At 40.5% G+C, this 20,436-nt stretch overlaps 1 protein-coding gene across 1 annotated transcript in view; it reads right to left on the bottom strand.

The window, feature by feature from the left end:
• LOC124550881 (BTB/POZ domain-containing protein 9) overlaps nucleotides 1-20,436 on the bottom strand; it is a 132,197-nt gene that overhangs the window by 93,828 nt on the left and 17,933 nt on the right. Inside the window, exon 2 of the mRNA XM_047125640.1 lies at nucleotides 2,983-3,192. Within this exon, the coding sequence (XP_046981596.1) occupies nucleotides 2,983-3,167 (185 nt within the window). The 5' untranslated portion in view covers nucleotides 3,168-3,192. The remainder of the gene's footprint in view (nucleotides 1-2,982; nucleotides 3,193-20,436) is intronic.

Here is a 20,436-nt window from a genome sequence, read left to right as displayed (position 1 = left end):
CTGACCCAGATCTCATTTTGGACATGCCCTCCAACTCCCCGAACTTGTCCTCTAAATGCTCAACAAAAAACTGAAGCCTCATCGTCATTTAAGATTTCCCATCAGCTCTCGAACATACAAGGTACTGGGGCGAATAAGATCCACTGCCATCCTTAGCCTGACATTCCTCCCATTGTGTGGCCAGGGAGGGGAACGATTTGGGTTTGTACTTCTGTGCACTGGATCGAGCTGATGATCGCTTAGAGACTGCTGGTGTTTCACCACCAGCAAGAGATGATGGACTATGCTTCATCGCGTGTCATCCTCCCTGACCCACTCTGACCAGGGGCCCTCCCCACGGGCTGCCATCCAGCCGCATCAAAGGCTACCTGGCAGGATGGCCATTGCCTGGAGTCCTGATGCCCCAGGGGGATGGGCATCTACCCCTTGGCATACATAGGGAGTTAACGTCGCAGGCATCAGCAGAGGCTACAACCAACAAGGTACATGGCGGCCCCACCACAACAGACTGGCTACCATGTTGGATATCAGGTGGAAAGTAGTCCATGGTCATCGCCAACGCAGAAATAGTCATTGCATAGTGCATGGTGGAAAATGCACCCAGGAAAGTGTCCTCGCCCAAGAGATGGAGAATGGGCAGGACTGCAATGTGACAACGAGAAAGTCTCAATGCATGATGCATCTTTTAATGCGCCCTTCCCCAATTGGCTCGCTCTTTGGGAAAATTTTGAAGAATGGAGGTCAAACCCTACAGGGGGCCATCACACAAAGGTCGAAATGTGTGAAACTCCTTTTAGTCAGGAATACCTCGGGCCTACTCTAACCCCCGTACCCACAGGGACGGAATTGGGGGGGGGGGGGGGGGGGGTAGTAATTGCGTACCAAGTCGGATTGTTTCCATGAATTACTGTGAGCTTTTAAAATGTTCAAGAAGAATGATATACCCAGTCACTGTCTAAAACCAATAAAACATTCTTTTCTGAATAAACTGGTTAAAATGTGGAACTTGCACACCTTCCTGTATATCGTGAGAGATCTGCTAAAATGATTGATCGATTGATTGACAGAATAGCCATTAAATGGTTGGAGTTTATTCAATGTTGACGCATACAGACAAAAATACTCAGTCATATACAACTAAAAGCTGAAAATTTGTCAAGCCATTTGGGTGGGAAGGATATGCATTACAGCCATTACTTTACATTAAGTGGTTTCCATCACTTCCTCCACGTGAAAAACTCTTCAGATTGTTATCAAAGAAGAAGAAGAAGATGAAGATGATGATGATGATTATGAGCATCTTCACATTTTCACAGTGCAATGAATCATCCTTTACACTTCAGGTCAGCAACCACAGAAACCCCTTTTCTCCATCTGATATTTCAGCTGTATACCTTTCAGCCATCTTCCAAGTGACCCGAAAGACTGCCCAGTATGAGGCAATAGGGTTTCTGCAGTGACATGTTCAAATTCTAATGTACTATGAGGTTGTTTTGTCATACAAGTTCCAGGTCTTTAGTGACCGTACTAAAATATGATGAGACGAGTCTGGTTAAAATCGCTTAAAATTAAGTAAAACTACACTGAAATAAAAATGAAATAGTTTACTTGTATTTCTTTTGTTCTTATATTAGTTCTTTTGTTTAAAACAAAAGACAGAACCAACAAAGAAGTGATTAAGAGACTCTCAGGTATGTATCTGACTGGCCGATCACTAGACAAAAGAGAAGGTGAGCCAGGAACTAAGTAACACACTAAAGGCTACAATCCAGGAGCTTAGGTTGGAGCCCAACTTTCATCCCATTGTTAGTTAAAATAGCCACTGTCTTCTTGGCTCAATATAAAATGTATTAAAACATGACTTACTGTCAATCATATGACGAAGATGTCAGCGGAAGCACGAAGCTGTGCGTTAATGCTGTGTGTCCTATTCAGAGCTGGACAGTGATAACTTCATCTCACTGCAGTTATCAGTATGAGGTACACCACTGCCAGATTGTTGGCTCAACCAACCACAGTTTATTTTTCCTCCTCCTGTCTTGCCAATCCTCCTCCCCCACAGTTGCATGAATTTTTCATGACGTGAGAGCCTGGAGGGTTGTGGTACATAGATTCCCCAGCTACAGTGGCTAGCTTGTTTCCCCAAAAACCTCACTTGCTCTGGTACCCAGCAGACTGCTACCTGCTTCCACAGCTGTTGAAAAATAGCAGATTTCCTGTATCACTTCAATCATTTTCTCTACTTGATACATTTGCTGCAATTCATGCAGCACACTAAGAAAACCACAGCAGATGGAAAATGATTTCGTCCAATGAAGCCATATCTGCTCCAGTACCTTCAGAACCACACATAGTTCAGCACTGAAAAGTGTAAACCGACTGGGAAGTCGATACCTGGTGACACGATTGGAATGGCCAACTGAGCAGCTAATGTCATCCCCTTGATTTCAGCTGCCTGCATATACTTTGTAAAATAAGACCTTATTTTAAATATTACAAAAAAAAACTGTAAAATAATTCTCTCATGATGACAGGAAACTGGTGGAAACTGTATACAGGCCTACAGGTAGCCAAGATGTGTGCATAGCATCAAAAACATTCATAATTAAACCACATAATATTCTGAAAGAATAACCACGAATGAAGATTGATGTCCAAGTGAGAACTGACCGAAATGAAACAGGTCCAATTACACAAAATGAGAAAATATTACGATTTGTAAACAAAACCACAACTGTTAATGCTTTGAACACAGTGAAACCCATCTGGTCCAAACGATTTCATACAGTCACAAAAGGCATAATAGCCCCCAAGTCAATTGTAAAACTGCAAATGTGGAAGACAAGCTTCAAAAACAAAGAAACAAATACATAAGAATTTTTATAGTACCAAGAGGATACTTTCATCAATTTTTCGTAACACATATCTAAATTAGCAACAGTAACCATATTTCACAGTACAGTAGTTAAATATTTGCTGTACCTGAAGTAATCACTTCTCGCTGCAAGAATAACTTTATGCCCGTGGAACTTGTGCCCATCAACAGAGAGGACGACGTCGCTGTACTCATCATTCAGGTACAAGGCCCCGATATGCTCGGATAAGAAGTTCATGTGTTCGATCTCTCCAGTTGGGGCATTGGGCCCCAAGTGGTGGTGACTACTCATTGCACACAACTGCAAATTTTCTTGCCTGAAACAAATCAGTTGACATCACATGATTTAGTAAATTATCATTAGTCACACAACGAAGTTATCAGCATTAATTATTGGTTAAATAAAACACCATTACAATAAAAGTAAATAAAAACCAGTCATACCCATAAAACAAACACAACACAAATTTATTAAAAATTCCAAGAAATAGATTCCCCAAGCCACTATACAGTGCATGGCCTCTTTATCAATATTAGCATTTTTTTTTTTTTTTTTTTTTTTTTTTTGCCCTATTCCATTTGTGCACTGATGAGGAAAAAAAAAATTATCTATATGTGTGTGTTATATGCCTCAATCTGTCTTATTCCCATGACCCATACTCAAGATATAAGACTCTAGTAGCAAAACATGACAGTCTCCACTGAACACCAGTTCTTTAAATTTACTGAACAGCACTCACTGAGGACAATCTTGCCTTTCTTTCACACAGTCTCACCTACATTCCGCCGAGTGTGTCTGTTGAACTTTCACATGGGCTATGTAGAACTGTTACGATCTCCGAATTTGTTCAACCCTACTTCACTGAGACTTCAAACGCCAGAGGGATACTGCAGAATTGATTGCACAAGCATCTCTTAAGCAATTCTCTTTGCAGATGCACTGTACTTACGCAGAATCCTTCTGGCAAACCGAACGCTTCTATTTGCATTCACTACTGCAGCCTTTGCATGTCTGACCCCTACTGCAACACTTCTCAGTATTATTTTATATTTTTAAACTATGTAACATGCTCCAACCGATGATCACTTACCTTTTAACTGGCAATACAATCAGATTACTTCATTTCGTTATTGCTGTTATGATACACATTTACCCACAATTATGCTGCGATTTCTCTCTGCAGCTATCTACATCTACATGACTAATGTGTAACTCACAATTAGGTGTCTGGCAGAGGGTTCATCAAGCTATCTTCAAGCTTTTTCCCCTACCGTTCCATTCCCCAACAGCAAGTGGGAGATACAAACAGTTAAATCTTTCTGTGCAAGCTCTGATTACCCTTATTTTATTACAAGGATCATTTCTGCCTATATAGGTGAAATCCAACAAAATATTTTCACATTCGGAGGAGAAAACTGGCAGCTGACTCTAAATAATGAAAAGTGGTCATCCACATGAGTGCTGAAAGGAATTCGTTAAACTTCAGTTACACAATAAATCAGTCTAATCTAAAGGCCGTAAATTCAACTAAATACCTAGGAATTACAATTACAAACAACTTAAATTGAAAGGAACACACAGAAAATGTTGTGGGGAAAACTAACCAAAGACTGCATTTTATTGGCAGGACACACACAAAATGTAACAGATCTACTAAGGAGATTGCCTACACTATGGTTGTCCGTCCTCTTTTAGAATACTGCTGCACGGTGTGGGATCCTTACCAGATAGGACTGACGGAGTACATCGAAAAAGTTCATAGAAGGGCAGCACGTTTTGTATTATCACAAAATGCGAGAGAGAGTGATACTGAAATGATACAGTATTTGGGCTGGACATCATCAAAAGAAATGTGTTTTTTGTTGCAACGGAATCTTCTCACGAAATTCCAATCACCAACTTTCTCCTCCGATTGCAAAAATACTTTGCCGACACCGACCTAGATAGGGAGAAATGACCACTATGATAAAATAAGGGAAATCAGAAATCGTACAGGGAGATATATGTGTGTGTTCTTTCTGCGCTCTATACGAGATTGGAATAATAGGGAACTGTGAAGCTGGTTTGATAAACTCTCTGCCAAGCACTTAAATGTGATTTGCAGAGTATTCGTGTAAATAGATACATAGCAGATACAAAGTTGGTGATAGGAATTTTGTGAAAAGATACTGCCAAAAAAATAAGTGTTTTAATGTTTGCTGCTCCAACTCATGGATCATATCCATGGCACTCTCTTTTTCCCCATTTCAGGATAATACTGCTGCCCCTTCTTTGACCCTCTTTTGTACTATCAATCCGATCTTCAGCAGATCCCACATCATGGAGCAATACTCCAGAAGGAGACAGATAAACGTATTGCAGGCAGTCTCTTGAGTAGACTTGTTGCTTTTTCCTAGTTATCTCCCAATAAGTGACAATCCTGGTTCACTTTCTCCACAACATTATCTATGTCATTGGTCAAATTTAGATTTAAGTTTAAATTATTCATAATTTTTATCCCTAAGAATTTAGTTGAATTTGAAGGCTTTATAAAGTGTAATTTATGGTGTAAACAAAATTTAGCAGTTTCGTTTTATTACCCATGTGGATGCCTTCATTTAGAGTCAATTGCCACTTTTTCCATGATACACATACCTTATCTAAATCATTTTGCAATTAGTTTTGATCTGACGACTTTACTATATAGTAAATGATAGCATCATCTGTGAACAATCTAAGAGGGTAGCTCATATTGTCTCAAATTGTTTATGTACATCGGGACCAGCTGAGGACCTATAATACTTCCTCGGGAAACACCAGATATCACTTCTGTCTTACTCGATGACTTTCGATCAGTTACTATAAACAGTGACCTTTCTGACATGAAATCGCAAATTCAGTCGCAGAACTGAGATGGTACTCCATAGGCATGTAATTTGATTAGATATCATTTGTGAGGAATACTGTCAAAAACCCTCTGGAAATCTAGAAATATGGAATCAATCTGAGGTACCCCGTCAGTAACACTCATTACTTCGTCTGAATGGAGAGTTAGTTGTGTTCCACAAGAACAATATTTTCTGAGTCTGTATCAGCCATTTGTCAATAATTTATTTTATTTCACACAATCACGATTTCAGCTTTGTAGCCATTTCAATCGCTTGTTGAAATGTCTGACCCATCTATGACATGTCATCGTTGAATAAACATCTATGGTCTTCTAGATCAGTTGCGTCTGTAGCACCAGAAATTTTTTGAAGACATATTTTAACATTTCAAAATGTACTTGAAAATGGCTACAAGGCTGAAGTCATGATTGTGCAAAATAAATGAACAATAAACAGTCAAATGGCACAAATTTCTTTCAAAAGAATTCCTGGCCACCATAAAGTAAAGATTGTCAATAAATAGTTTTTGGCAAATCGATATTAGTAATACGGGTCTGTAATTTAGTGCATTACTATTTCCTTTCTTGAGTATTAGTGTGACCTGTGGAACTTTCCAGTCTTTAGGTATGGGCCTATAGATTAGTGAGTGGTTGATTGTGATTGTTAACTGTGGTATCAGCATACTCTGAAAGGAACCTAACTGTTATGCAAACTGGGCTGAAAGCCTTGCATTCATTAAGCAATTTCAGCTGCTTCACTGCAATGAGGATGTCTACTTTTACATTACTCATGTTGACTGCTGTTCTTCTTTCAAATACTGAAACATCTTGTTTAGAAACTCCATTTTAGTAGCACGTCATCAGCAAGATTACCATTGCTATCGCACAGTGAAGTTATTGTGTCTTGTCACTGATGTGCTTTACATAGACCAATATCTCTCTGGATTTTTTTGCCACATTTCAGGAGAAGAGTTTCGTTGTGGAAACTATTAAAAGCACTTTGCATTGAAGTCCATACTAAGTTTCAAGCTTCTGTAAAATATTGTTCTTTTAAATTTGGTATTTTTCTTTTCTTTGTTGCCTCTGCAACTGTGTCCCAACCTTTTTTGTATACCTTGGGGCATCAGTACCATCTATTATTCATTTATTTGGTATGTATCTTCAAATTGCCATCAATTAATATTTCTCTGGATCCAAGCCACACCTGGCATACGCTTACATAGTCAATTTGGAAGGCGCAGAGACTCACTATTAGGAAGGCGTCAAGCAAATTTTTAGCTACTTTTCTAAATAGATGAATTTTGCTTTTATTTTTCATGGATTATGGTTATGGTGTTCAGTCTCGCGAGGATAACCTTTTGGTTACTAATCCCTTTATCCGTCATCATGCTCCCTATTTGAAAAGGATTATTTGCAGCCATTCACACTTTGAGTGAGCTTCTGAACTAATTGTTCGAGATAATTTTCTGAGAAAGCATTTAGTACAATTTTTTGGACTATGTTTATGCCTTGCACCACCTTTAAACAAGTATTTTTGCCAGCTTATCGAGGTAGACTGAAGTCACAAACTCCCTGAAATGTTCAGCAACTGTTTTATCAGAGATGAGGTTCAGTAAAAGGAACCAATCATTAATTTGCTCTGGCTATCAAGTATAACCTCTATCCATACTAACTAAAAGGAACTGTTTCAGTTTCACTACAAGGTAAACTACTTCTAACAGGAATAAATGCTCCACCACCAAATGTATTTAATATATCCTTTCTGAATACCATTAGGTCATTTGCAAAAATTTCAGCTAACTTTTCTCCAGCTTCAGCCAGCTTTCATTGCTTGGAACAATTTGAGATTCAGTACTCTCTATTGGCACTTGGATGTCTGGTTTTCCCCCAACAAAGCTATCACAATTTACAACTGCTGTTTGACCATAACAGCTTGATTTCACTAGTGCTGCTAGAAGCAGAAAAAATTGGGACTACTTTAAAGATATTCATTTGTCTCAGAGAGTAGCCAACATCAAACTGCCCCCCCAAACAAGAAGTATTACGAAAGCTTGTGTCCACTATCAATTGGCTTCTGTTAAGCACTTGCTGAGGTGTTAACAGTAGAACAAAAACTTACTCAAGATACTTCAAGTCACTGTCGAAAGTTTATTTCAGGAAGTAGTTGCAAGTACTTGTTGCAGAAGTGCAGTTATTCATAAAAACCAAAGCAGTCGCCATTGTTGTTGCACTATTACTAATGAATGACAATCATGACTAAACACAATAATGAAAAGTAGGAAAAGATGTTAGAGGAGTACACATTTATGTTACCAACAAATGATATTCAATTAAGTAAAGTTAGAGGACTTCACTTACATTAAAAACACTAACGATTTCATATGCAAAATTCAAACATCTCTTGCCTATTATACAATGAAGTATTTGATAACAGGAAACAAAAGTAGGGTGTGGTATCTCATCAAGAGACTGTCTTTTAATTACTCTTCGACTTTTGCGAGCAGTATTTATTACTTATATAAAAATGTAATGCATTTCTATTCACAGTCACATAAAAAAATATGATAAAATTTAATGACATCTGTACTGCCAATCTACTTTCCCTCCTGGTGAAAAATTGATTAATGCCTAATAAATATGATTTCAGGATTGCCAATTTAGAGTGGTTGCAACACAGGCAAATAAACTACAATGACTCAATGAGAAAGCTGAAATGTTATCTAAAATAAAAGAAAACAAACCAGTTGTGGATAAACTTTCTGAGAGCAGAGGCCACAACATAGTCTGTTTACCGCCCTACAATTGCGATCTAATTCTGATAGTGTTTGCATGGCCGAAAATAAAACAAAATTTCGTGGATAATAATGTTGCTGATGACATGTTGAAGAAAAGACTGTAGAATCTTGTTAATGCTTGTTTCCTTTCAGTTACTGTACAACACTATCAAGGTTACTGCAGGAAAGTTCAGCAGCTAGAAGGAGAGTATTGAACATGAGATGCAAGAACCAAATAGCCACCAATGAAGCTATCATCAATACCACGCCCTCAAGTGGTGATCTCTAAGCAAACACAAAGGACAGTGATTTTTAGGGAACATCAATTTGACACTTCTTTCAGGCACTTAGTATATAATAAATACAATGTGCAAATAGATTGCAAAAATCAGTTTTTGACTTTCAGTTCACAGTGTCGTAAATTGTACATTCATCTATTTTCATTTTTTTATTATTTTCGATAAATAAATAATACGTAAGTAATAGGTAAAACCCCCAAGCAAGAATATGTCAACAAATTAGATGATTTAGGATCCGACGGAAGTGTCACTTCACCGGGCAATATATACGTGAGTGTTGCCTAATTTGTGTTAAGCACAAAACGCATTCCCCTCACCGCGTCTCTCCCTTCCACAGCCCTAATTCGGAGGCACAGCTGTTCCCAACAGCTACCGCACCAATCATCAATGTATCATGGCCAAAGAGTACAATACCGCTTGTTGCTAGGTATAACCTCGTCCTGTGTTAACACTGCACCCATTTTGAGTGGTTCACTTGCTGTAATTTCCAGAGGCCTTCTAACCTAAAAATCTGCCTAGTTCCCTCCACATAGCCCTTGCTATTCATGTAATCACATCTTGTGTTAGTACAGCCCTGACCTATAAGGCGGAACCTGAAAACTCACCATCCTCTGGCTCATGTCAAGGAATCTGCAGCCTGCACAATCACAGAACCATCTGCGCCTTTGATTCAGATTATCCACTCAGCTCTGTACCAAAGGTTGGTAACAACATAATAATAATTACTGTTTTATCATCTCATGTGGACTTACTTAAAACCTGTTGAGATGTATTTTATCAAAAGTTGTCTTAACCTTATTGATGCCCATATGACATAGAAGACAAAACTACCTCATTTTACACAGGTAGTCATCACGGAGTGCTTGTATTTCTATTACAAGGGGGTCTTATAAACTGCCACTTTTCGATGTCCTTAAACGTCACAGCGACAACACCAATTTCCTAAAGGAGTACAACTCTATTCAGTTTTTTTAAAAAAAGCTCAAAGTTAGAAGATACCAGAGTGCTGTGAAGAGCAAACCATTTTGCTCTACTTCACTGACATGCCCACATTCATGAGATTGATGATGGTTCCTTCAGATTTTTTTCTAACTTTTATCTGAAGTCAATATCTGTTATCATATTGAAACATCATTTAACAAATATTGACACGAACCACAATTTTTTAATCAAAATAACGTTTTCATTTTTTATTATTATTATTGAGATTATGAGATCAACAGGAAGTGTAAAATGGCTAAGCAGGGATGGCTAGAGGACAAATGTAAGGATGTAGAGGCTTATCTCACTAGGGGTAAGATAGATACTGCCTACAGGAAAATTAAAGAGACCTTTGGAGAAAAGAGAACCACTTGTATGAATATCAAGGGCTCAGATGGAAACCCAGTTCTAAGCAAAGAAGGGAAAGCAGAAAGGTGGAAGGAGTACATAGAGGGACTATAGAAGGGCGATGTTCTTCAGGACAATATTATGGAAATGGAAGAGGATGTAGATGAAGATGAAATGGGAGATACGATACTGCGTGAAGAATTTGATAGAGCACTGGAAGACCTAAATCGAAACAAGGCCCCGGGAGCAGACAACATTCCATTAGAACTACTGATAGCCTTGGGAGAGCCAGTCTTGACAAAACTCTACCATCTGGTGAGCAAGATGTATGAGACAGGCGAAATACCCTCAGACTTCAAGAAGAATGTAATAATTCCAATCCCAAAGAAAGCAGGTGTTAACAGATGTGAAAATTACCAAACTATCAGTTTAATAAGTCACAGCTGCAAAATACTAACGCGAATTCTTTACAGACGAATGGAAAAACTAATAGAAGCAGACCTCAGGGAAGATCAGTTTGGATTCCGTAGAAATGCTGGAACACGTGGGCAATACTGACCCTACGAATTATCTTAGAAGAAAGATTAAGGAAAGGCAAATCTACGTTTCTAGCATTTGTAGACTTAGAGAAAGCTTTTGACAATGTTGACTGGAATACTCTCTTTCAAATTCTGAAGGTGGCAGGGGTACAGAAACCAGATGGCAGTTTTAAGAGTCGAGGGGTATGAAAGGAAAGCAGTGGTTGGGAAGGGAGTGAGACACGGTTGTAGCCTCTCCCCGATGTTATTCAATCAGTATATTGAGCAAGCAATAAAGGAAACAAAAGAAAAATTCAGAGTAGGTATTAAAATCCACGGAGAAGAAATAAAAACTTTGAGGTTCGCCAATGACACTGTAATTCTGTCAGAGACAGCAAAGGACTTGGAAGAGCAGTTGAAGGGAATGGACAGTGTCTTGAAAGGAGGATATAAGATGAACATCAACAAAAGCAAAACGAGGATAATGGAATGTAGTCAAAGTAAGTCGGGTGATGCTGAGGGAATTAGATTAGGAAATGAGACACTTAAAGTAGCAGAGGAGCTTCGCTATTTGGGGAGCAAAATAACTGATGATGGTCGAAGTAGAGAGGATATAAAATGTAGACTGGCAATGGCAAGGAAAGTGTTTCTGAAGAAGAAAAATTTGTTAACTTCGAGTTTAGATTTAAATGTCAGGAAGTCGTTTCTGAAAGTATTTGTATGGAGTGTAGCCATGTATGGAAGTGAAACGTGGACGATAAATAGTTTGGACAAGAAGAGAATAGAAGCTTTCCAAATGTGGTGCTACAGAAGAATGCTGAAGATTAGATGGGTCGATCACATAACTAATGAGGAGGTATTGAATAGAATTGGGGAGAAGAGGAGCTTGTGGCACAAATTGACTAGAAGAAGAGATCGGTTGGTAGGACATGTTCTGAGGTATCACCAATTTAGTATTGGAGGGCAGCGTGGAGGGTAAAAATCAAAGAGGGAGTCCAAGAGATGAATACACTAAGCAGATTCAGAAGGATGTAGGCTGCCGTAGGTACTGGGAGATGAAGCTTGCACAGGATAGAGTAGCATGGAGAGCTGCATCAAACCATTCTCAGGTCTGAAGACAACAACAACAACATTATTATTTTAACACAAAAGTGAGTATTCATAATGAATTAAAATTTGGTAAAAAAATGAGAAACATCAAACAGAAAATAACTTAAATACTGGGTCATTCCATGTCAGTTCAACCAGGGGCTCCCGCTCAGTCTCAGGTTTGACTGAAATTCACTAATTCTACCATGTGTGGAACACTCGTGTACAAAGTATTAGTTTCCCCTGCCAATTAGTTCCAGAATTATGGCTTGTGAAAGAAGGTGGCATGACCCAGAAATTGCAACCCGCATCTGGCAATCTATCTTCAGACCCAACTTCAGGTCTTAATAACTTTGGAACTATTCCGCACAGTCCAGTGAAACTTTTACAACCCAGTAACATCCACTTACAGAACACACTCTGTGAATAAAAACACCAACAACATATTTCTGAGGGAAAATAAAAAATTCCAAAATGTGATTAAAAAAATGTAATATGTTGAAAGGTACATATTGTAGGTGCCCTCTATGCCAAATATAATTCACTCAGAAGGGTGTAAATTTTTTGTGGTAAGCTTAATGTGTCCTAAACACAAACAGAACTCATCATGCCCATATCCGTCACAAAAACTGAGTTACATGCGTACGAAAATAGAAAAATTTGAAAAATTACCAGAAAAACATGGATTTTCGAAGTGTGGTAGCACAAAAGGGACAAGTGTTTCATTCCTTTTGAACATATTCTTAAGACAGTTACAGTTCCTACCACAGTGTCAGGAAGACAGTACAATTTGCCACTCAATGTACAGAGTACAGTAGCTAAAGTGTGGGAGAACTTCTGTTCGAAGCACAATCGACTGGTTTTTAGCAGTTAAGGTGCAGTAAACATTAATGATAGGTTGTGTTAATCTGTCTATATGCTGTTGCTTAGTGATTAAACAGTTGTGGGAGAGGAAAAGAAGAGGCAGAACAGTTTACGATATGTTTTTACAAAATTGTGTTGTGGAACAATGGTGACATCACCAAATACATCTGTCAACTTCCATTGTACACAAATGTCTTGGAATAACATGCTGAAATTTTGAGATATATATAATTATAGTCTACTTATGTAGTGTACGAAATTTGGCTTGGATATCACTTGTCCCTTTTGTGCTACTACACTTATAAAATCCATGCTTTTCAGGTAATTTTTCAAATTTTTGCATTTTCGTATGCATGTAACTCTGTTTTTGTGACTGATATGGGCATGGTGAGTTCTGTTTGTGTTTAGGCCACATTAAGCTTACCACAAAAAAATTTATACCCTTTTTGAGTGAATTATATTTGGCATAGAGGGCACCTACAATATGTACCTTTCAACGTATTACATTTTTTTAATCACATTTTGGAATTTTTTATTTTCCCTCAGAAATATGTTGTTGGTGTTTTTATTCACAGTGTGTTCTGTAAGTGGATGTTATTGGGTTGTAAAAATTTCACTGGACTGTGCGGAATAGTTCCAAAGTTATTAAGACCTGAAGTTGGGTCTGAAGATAGATTGCCAGATGCGGGTTGCAATTTCTGGGTCACGCCACCTTTTTTCACAAGCCATAATTCTGGAACTAATTGGCAGGGGAAGCGAACACTTTGGACATGTGTTGCACACAGGGTAGCATTGGTGTGCTAAATTTCAGCCACATCTGAGACTATCAGCTGGAACATTTTCTCAAATTGGTTGAATTAACATGGAATAACCCTACTATATAACTAAAAATATTTAATTTATTGGGAAGGTTCACTTTTCACGAGATTAGTAATTAAAAATGAAAACATTATATTGATTAGATAATTGAAAATCATGTCAATATTTCTTAATCAACATTTGAATTACATGAGGGAAATCCCCTTTTAATCTGAGTAAAATGGGATTTCCCTCCATTTGTAGGCCAATCAGCTTCAGTATTCTTTTAAAGAGAGGTTTCGAATCATGTTACACTATAAAGTAATCATTGTGTTTTATTAATTTAATAGTGTCATGCACACTGCAAAGCAAAATTAGTAATTCAAAAGTAAAATTTTACTAATTTGGTACATTATTTACAAAACGTGTATTTGTGACGCCCTGTACCTCCTGATCCCATTGAGACCCCACGACAGAATACTGCTATATGTATTAAGACATTACAAACTATATTTGATAATTTTTTGGAATTTTTAAAATAGCCACTTTGAGAAATTTAAATTTTTAAGATTTTCAATTGTTTCAAAATTGTAATGCCTACCGTGTGGCGTATCATATTAAAGCCCCACTCAACAGCTTTAAAATGAGACAACTCCCAGGTTTATATCATCACTGGTTGCCAGCCTATGGGCATCTAAAGGTGCCAAAATATCAATTTTCTTTTCAAAAAATTTAAATCTTTAAAAATCAATAACTTCAAAAATAATTGCACTGTATAACTGAAATCTGGTATTTTTTCATAAGTCTATGATATATTGCTGCATATCAAAAATCATGAAAACCTGAGACATCAATTCTGAAAATCCAAAATTGTGTTGACTGACATGGAATGACCTGTAAGTAACCTCGGTACGTCATGACAATTGCCATCTTCATGAATGTTTTTGTCAAATTTAATTTTCTATGTATTACTTTACAGGGTTTCTTAAAATTTCGTTCTGATGAAGAAATCCTTAGAAGTGTCAAAACCTAGAACAGTGTACCTAACGGTTATTTGCAACCGGCTGGCTGTACGATTCCTATATTGAAACTTACATATAGTTGCTGAGAGACAGCCATGTTTAAAACTGTTTATCAGTTGTGTTACTAACCCAAGGAAAGTTCACTTAGGGTAAAAATTACGTATTGGACCCCCCCCCCCTCCCCTTCCCTTCCCCCCAATATGGTTTTCATACTTCATGTGTAATATATATACAAAAAATGCATCAAAATACTCTTCTGACACTTACCCATTATGTAATACAAGTTTTCTAAAATTACCTTGCAGTTTTAGTGTTTACGATGAAAAGTTCATTAAATATGGCGAAGCACAGTTAAACACGGCGTGGGCATAAACGTGTGGCTATGCCAAACCTCGGGCTATGCTACAGGTCAGTCTGTCGTCTTAACAAGTACCACATTTTCCTGATCACAACGGCCTGAGACAGTACTCGTGTACATGATTCATACTTGTGTCAAGTTCTGCGTGTCTGCTACTTCAGAACACGATTGGCAAAAAGCATTTCTTTTCACTGTGCCTGTCTGTGACAACCTCTCCTCTACACAGCGAGTAATAATCTGTTATTTTCATAATATTATCATTATTTCATCCTGGGCTTTCTATTGATTTTAAACTATTTTGCTACAAAAGAAGAGAAATTACAGCCACTCTGTAAATCATCTTTAATGGACACACCAAGGTAACATAGTATTACAATTAGAATTTGTGTTGTGTGGTGTTATCATTGCAGCACAGTTCTGTTCATGGATGATAGTCAAAGAGTAATCACTGGATTTAAACAAATAAAAATTAATTAGATTTAGGGACATGTTGCAAATTTTAACAGACATACTGTCAGAGTAAATGTGCACGTATAGAAGTCTAGTCTGCACATGCTGTACATTATGTGGATGAAGTAAATTGCCTATGCACAACTAGTCACACTATTGTTGTAAGGTTTATGCCTTCAGCAGCACCAACTCTTTGTACTTCAATTTAATTATCATGATTTATTCCTTGCTTCATGGCCATCCACATACGTTGTGTAAACTGTGAGAGGTCTACTAGAATCCCTTATTCTCGTGCAAATGAGCAAAGTCATGCCTGCAAATTACTGGGATAAGCCACTGAAATAACTGCCCCCCCCCCCCCCCCCAATGGAATACAACTATGAAAAAGTCAATTGGCAATGTACCTGTCAATTAACACCGCAGTTTAAATTGTAGCAGAATATCATATCTGCCTCTCTCAGTGTAGGTATAATAGGACTCCATTTTATACATATGAAACGACTTTTGCAGGAGCCCATCTGCTGTGCCTGCCAACAGCATTATCATCAGTGGACTAGCAACACAGACAAATAGAATCAATAGGAAATCATTAGCAAATGCTGATAGTTCTTGACACGGGTAAAATTCTCCACATCTAAAGTATGCCAGACGGAAGTTAATGGCAGCACAGTGTGCCCTGATATGAAACTTCAAAGCAGATTAAAACTGTGTGCCGGACCGAGACTTGAGCCTTTGCCTTTCAGAGGTGAATGCTCTATCGACTGAGTTATCCAAGCACGGCTCATGACCCATTCTCACACTTTAATTTTGCCAGTACCTCATCTCCTACCTTCCAAACTTAACAAAAGTTTTCCGGTGATACTTGCAAAACTACCACTCCTGGAAGAAAGGATACTGTGAGACATAGCTTAGCCATAATCTGGAGAATGCGTCCAGAATAAAATTTTCACTCTGCAGCAGTGTGTGTGCTGATCTGAAACATCTTGGGAGATTACAACTGTGAAGTTTGGAAGGTAGGAGACGAGGTACTCACAGAAGTAAAGCTGTGAGGATTGTTCACGAGTCATACTTGGGTAGCTCAGTCAATAAGCACTTGCCTGCGAAAGGCAAAGGTCCTGATCTCATGTCTCACTCCATCGCACATTTTTAATTTGCCAGGAAGTTTCATAAATTAATATAATGTTTCTCTAGCTTTGACTGGTATTATCTCCTTTAAGAATATGACAATTTTTTGGATAGCCTCTATACCATATAGGTGTGAATAACACCAAACCATCAGTATAGCAAGTTATAGTTGCAAAATATTGACACAAATTATTTGCTGAAGACATGAAAAATTGGTAGACGACAACTTATGACCAGACATTAAATTGAAGACAGGCGCACCTACAAATAAAATAGTTCTTGAGTTTCCAATCGTGTCAAACAATTAAAATTGCAAGAGCTTCTGACCATTGTTCAAGTGGCATGACTGCCGGTGGACTGTTTGTACGCCCCTTATATACACTAGCTGCTGACTGATGTCACTGAATGCCTGCGTCAACACCATATATGGACATGCATCGAGCCGTCACTTGATGCGCAGTTTCCCAAATGTGGAGCGAGGAGATCGGCAAGCATCATGTTAAAAACTTAGGAGATTTTGTCAACAGAATCAACAGTCGTCAACACAGTGAAGACAACATTATGGTAGCACTGTTTACTGCGAGTTTACAATGGGTAGCCCATTAGCTCCAGCTGTTCCAGACCTCTGCTTGGATAACTTTGAGACTACTTCCCGAGACATAACGCCATTAAAGCTTGGCTCTTTATTTCACTATGTTGGCGACATATTTCTCATTTGGCCCCACAGACGTGATAAACTTCACAAGTTCTTAGAGCAACTCAACAGTAACGAAGTTTACCAAAGACGTAGAAACTGACGCTCCATTGCCCTTCCTCAACATTCTCGTCTGCCGCTTACGAACTGGATGCCTCGATCACAGCATCTATAAAAAAGCCACCCACACCGATCTGTACTTTCACACCCTTGGCACAGCAGCACACTGATTTACAAAGTTTGGTGCATTGTGCAAGAATGATATCAGATGCTGATAACCTGCGCCATGAGTTCGGCCACATACACAAGGTCTTCAGGATGGATGGTTGGTTGGTTGGTTTGGGGGATTAAAGGGACCAGACTGCTACGGTCATCGGTCCCTTGTTCCAAAATTTCAAACACCCACACAGAATAAAAAGGAACAATGACAAAGACGACAGACAAAATAGAACAAGAAGACGGAGACAGAGACCAGACAAAAGGAAGTAAAACTCACACAGAGTGTGACAGTGGTTGGCCGACCATAGAGACAAAAAAAGGAAAAGGCAACCACCGAGAAACACATTAAAAACTCAGTCTAAAACCGTAGGCTAAATGCCAGACTCAATACAAAAAAGGACAAACACTTAGATTAAGTGATAAAAGCCGCCTGCCCAAATAAAACGCAAAACTAAGCCTGTCAAGGCAGTGTCATCTGTGAAAAGGGGCAGGGAGCGTATCAGGCAGCGCAAATGTCTGCCTGACCACAGCTAAAAGGGGACAGGCCAACAAAATGTGAGCCACTGTCAAAGCCGCCCTGCAGTGACATAGAGGAGGGTCCTCCCGACCCAGTAAATAACTGTGTGTCAGTCGGGTGTGGCCAATGCGGAGCCAACAAAGGACAACTGATTCTCTGCGATTGGATCGCATGGATGACCGCCACACAGTCGTCGTCTCCTTGATAGCATGGAGTTTATTGGGTGTGATCAGATTGCGCCATTCAGCGTCCCATAGCACAAAAACTTTGCGGCGTAAGAAGGCTCACAAATCTGTCTCTGGGAGGCCAATGTCCAGAGATGGTTTACTGGTGGCCTCTTTCGCCAGGCGGTCAACATTTTCATTGCCGGGTATCCCAACATGGCCTGGGGTCCACACAAAGACCACAGAGCGGCCGCAAAGGGCAAGAGCATGGAGGGACTCCTGGACAGCCATCACTAGACTAGAGTGCGGGAAACACGGGTCGATAGCTCGTAAACTGCTCAGGGAGTCGCTACAGATAATGAAGGACTCACCTGAGCAGGAGCGGATATACTCTAGGGCATGAAAGATGGCGACCAGCTCAGCAGTGAAAAACGCTGCAGCCAGCCGGCAAGGATCGTTGTTCATAATGGTCCCCTCGAGTTAGAGCATAACACACACGACCAGCAACCATCAAACCGTCAGTGTAAAACACGCCTACGTGGCTAGGATGGAATAAAAGCGGCGGCGGAAGGTCTCCGGAGGGACTGAGTCCTTCGGGCCCTGTGCCAATTCGAGCCGAAGGCAAGGGCGGGGCACACACCACAGGGGTGTATGCAGAGGGGACCGGAAAGGTGGAAGACGGAAAACCCCAAGCCCCGAGAGAAGCTCTCTGACGCGGACCACGATCATACAACCCGACCAGGGCCGACGTTCTGGGAGATGTATGACCAATTGTGGGAACAGAAGACGACAGTTAGGATGCCCGGGCAAGCTACAAACATGCCTAGCATAAGCGGCCAGTAAACGTTGGCGCCGTAACCGCAGTGGAGGGACACCAGTCTCCACAAGTATGCTGTCCACAGGGCTGGTCCGGAAAGCACCAGTGGCAAGTCGGATCGCGCTGTGAAGAATTGGGTCCAGCACCCGCAACACAGATGGGGATGCTGAACCATAAGCCAGGCTCCCATAATCCAGGCGGGACTGGATTAATGCCTGGTAGGGCCATAAGAGGGTAGAGCGGTCGGCACCCCACCTGGTGTGGCTCAAGCAGCCCAGAGCATTAAGATGCCGCCAACACATCTGCTTAAGCTGCCGAATATGCGGGAGCCAAGTCAACCGGGCATCAAAAACCACACCCAAAAAGCGATGTGTCTCCACCACAGCAAGAACTTTCACAGCAAGATAAAGCTGCGGCTGAGGGTGAACTGTTCGTCGCCAGCAGAAATGCATAACACAGGTCTTGGCAGCCAAAAACTGGAAGCCATGCGCGACAGTCTAAGACTGCGATTTACAGATAGCACCCTGCAGCTGACGTTCAGCAGCTGCAATGCCAATGGAGCTGTAGTAGAGGCAGAAGTCGCTAGTATTCAAGGACGCTGAGACAGACGTTCCCACCGCCGCAGCGAGCCCGTTAATCACAATTAAAAACAGGCAGACACTTAAAACAGATCCCTGTGGCACCCCATTCTCCTGAACTCGGGAGGAACTAAGGGAGGCCGCGACCTGCACGCGGAAGGTTCGATGCGACAGAAAATTTCGGATGAAAATCGGCAATGGACCCCGAAGACCCCAACCATGAAGCGTAGAGAGGATGTGATGGCGCCATGTTGTATCGTACACCTTCCGCATGTCGAAAAAGACAGTGACGAGGTGCTGACGGCGGGCAAAGGCCGTATGGATGGCTGACTCCAGACTTACCAGATTGTCGGTGGCAGAGCAGCCTTTACGGAACCCACCCTGAGATGGAGCTAGAAGGTCCGGAGACTCGAGGACCCAACTCAACCGCCAGCTCACCATTCGAGCAACTTGCAAAGAACATTGGTGAGGCTAATGGGGCGGTAGCTGTCCACCTCCAAAGGGTTCTTGGCAGGTTTCAAAATGGGAATAACAATGCTTTCCCACCATTGCGATGGAAACTGCCCCTCGACCCACAGACGGTTGTAAAGGTCGAGGAGGCGTCGCTGGCAGTCCACTAAAAGATGCTTCAGCATCTGACAGTGGATGTGATCTGGCCCAGGAGCTGTATCAGGGCAAGCAGCTAGGGCACTGTGAAATACCCACTCACTGAATGGAACATTGTAGGATTCAGGATTGTGGGTGCGAAATGAAAAGCTGTGATGTTCCAACCGCTCTTTAATGGAGTGGAAAGCCAGTGGGTAATTCACAGATGCGGAACTGAGAGCAAAATGGTCTGCTAAGCGGTTGGCAATTATGTTGGAGTCAGTACAAATTACCCCATTCAGTGAGAGCACAGGGACGCTGACAGGGGTCCGATAGCCATAGAGGCATCTAATCTTTGCCCAGACCTGCGATGGAGAGACATGGAGGCCAATGGTGGGAACATACCGTTCCCAGCACTCCTGCTTGTGTTGGAGGATAAGGCGGTGGACCCGCGCACGCAGCCATTTGAAGGCGATGAGGTGTTCTATGGAGGG

The sequence above is a fragment of the Schistocerca americana genome, chromosome 9 (assembly GCF_021461395.2).
Source record: "Schistocerca americana isolate TAMUIC-IGC-003095 chromosome 9, iqSchAmer2.1, whole genome shotgun sequence".
In the NCBI taxonomy this organism is placed as follows: domain Eukaryota; kingdom Metazoa; phylum Arthropoda; class Insecta; order Orthoptera; family Acrididae; genus Schistocerca; species Schistocerca americana.
The sequence above is the reverse complement of the archived record's forward strand: the minus strand, read 5'-3'. Positions and strand labels throughout refer to the sequence as shown.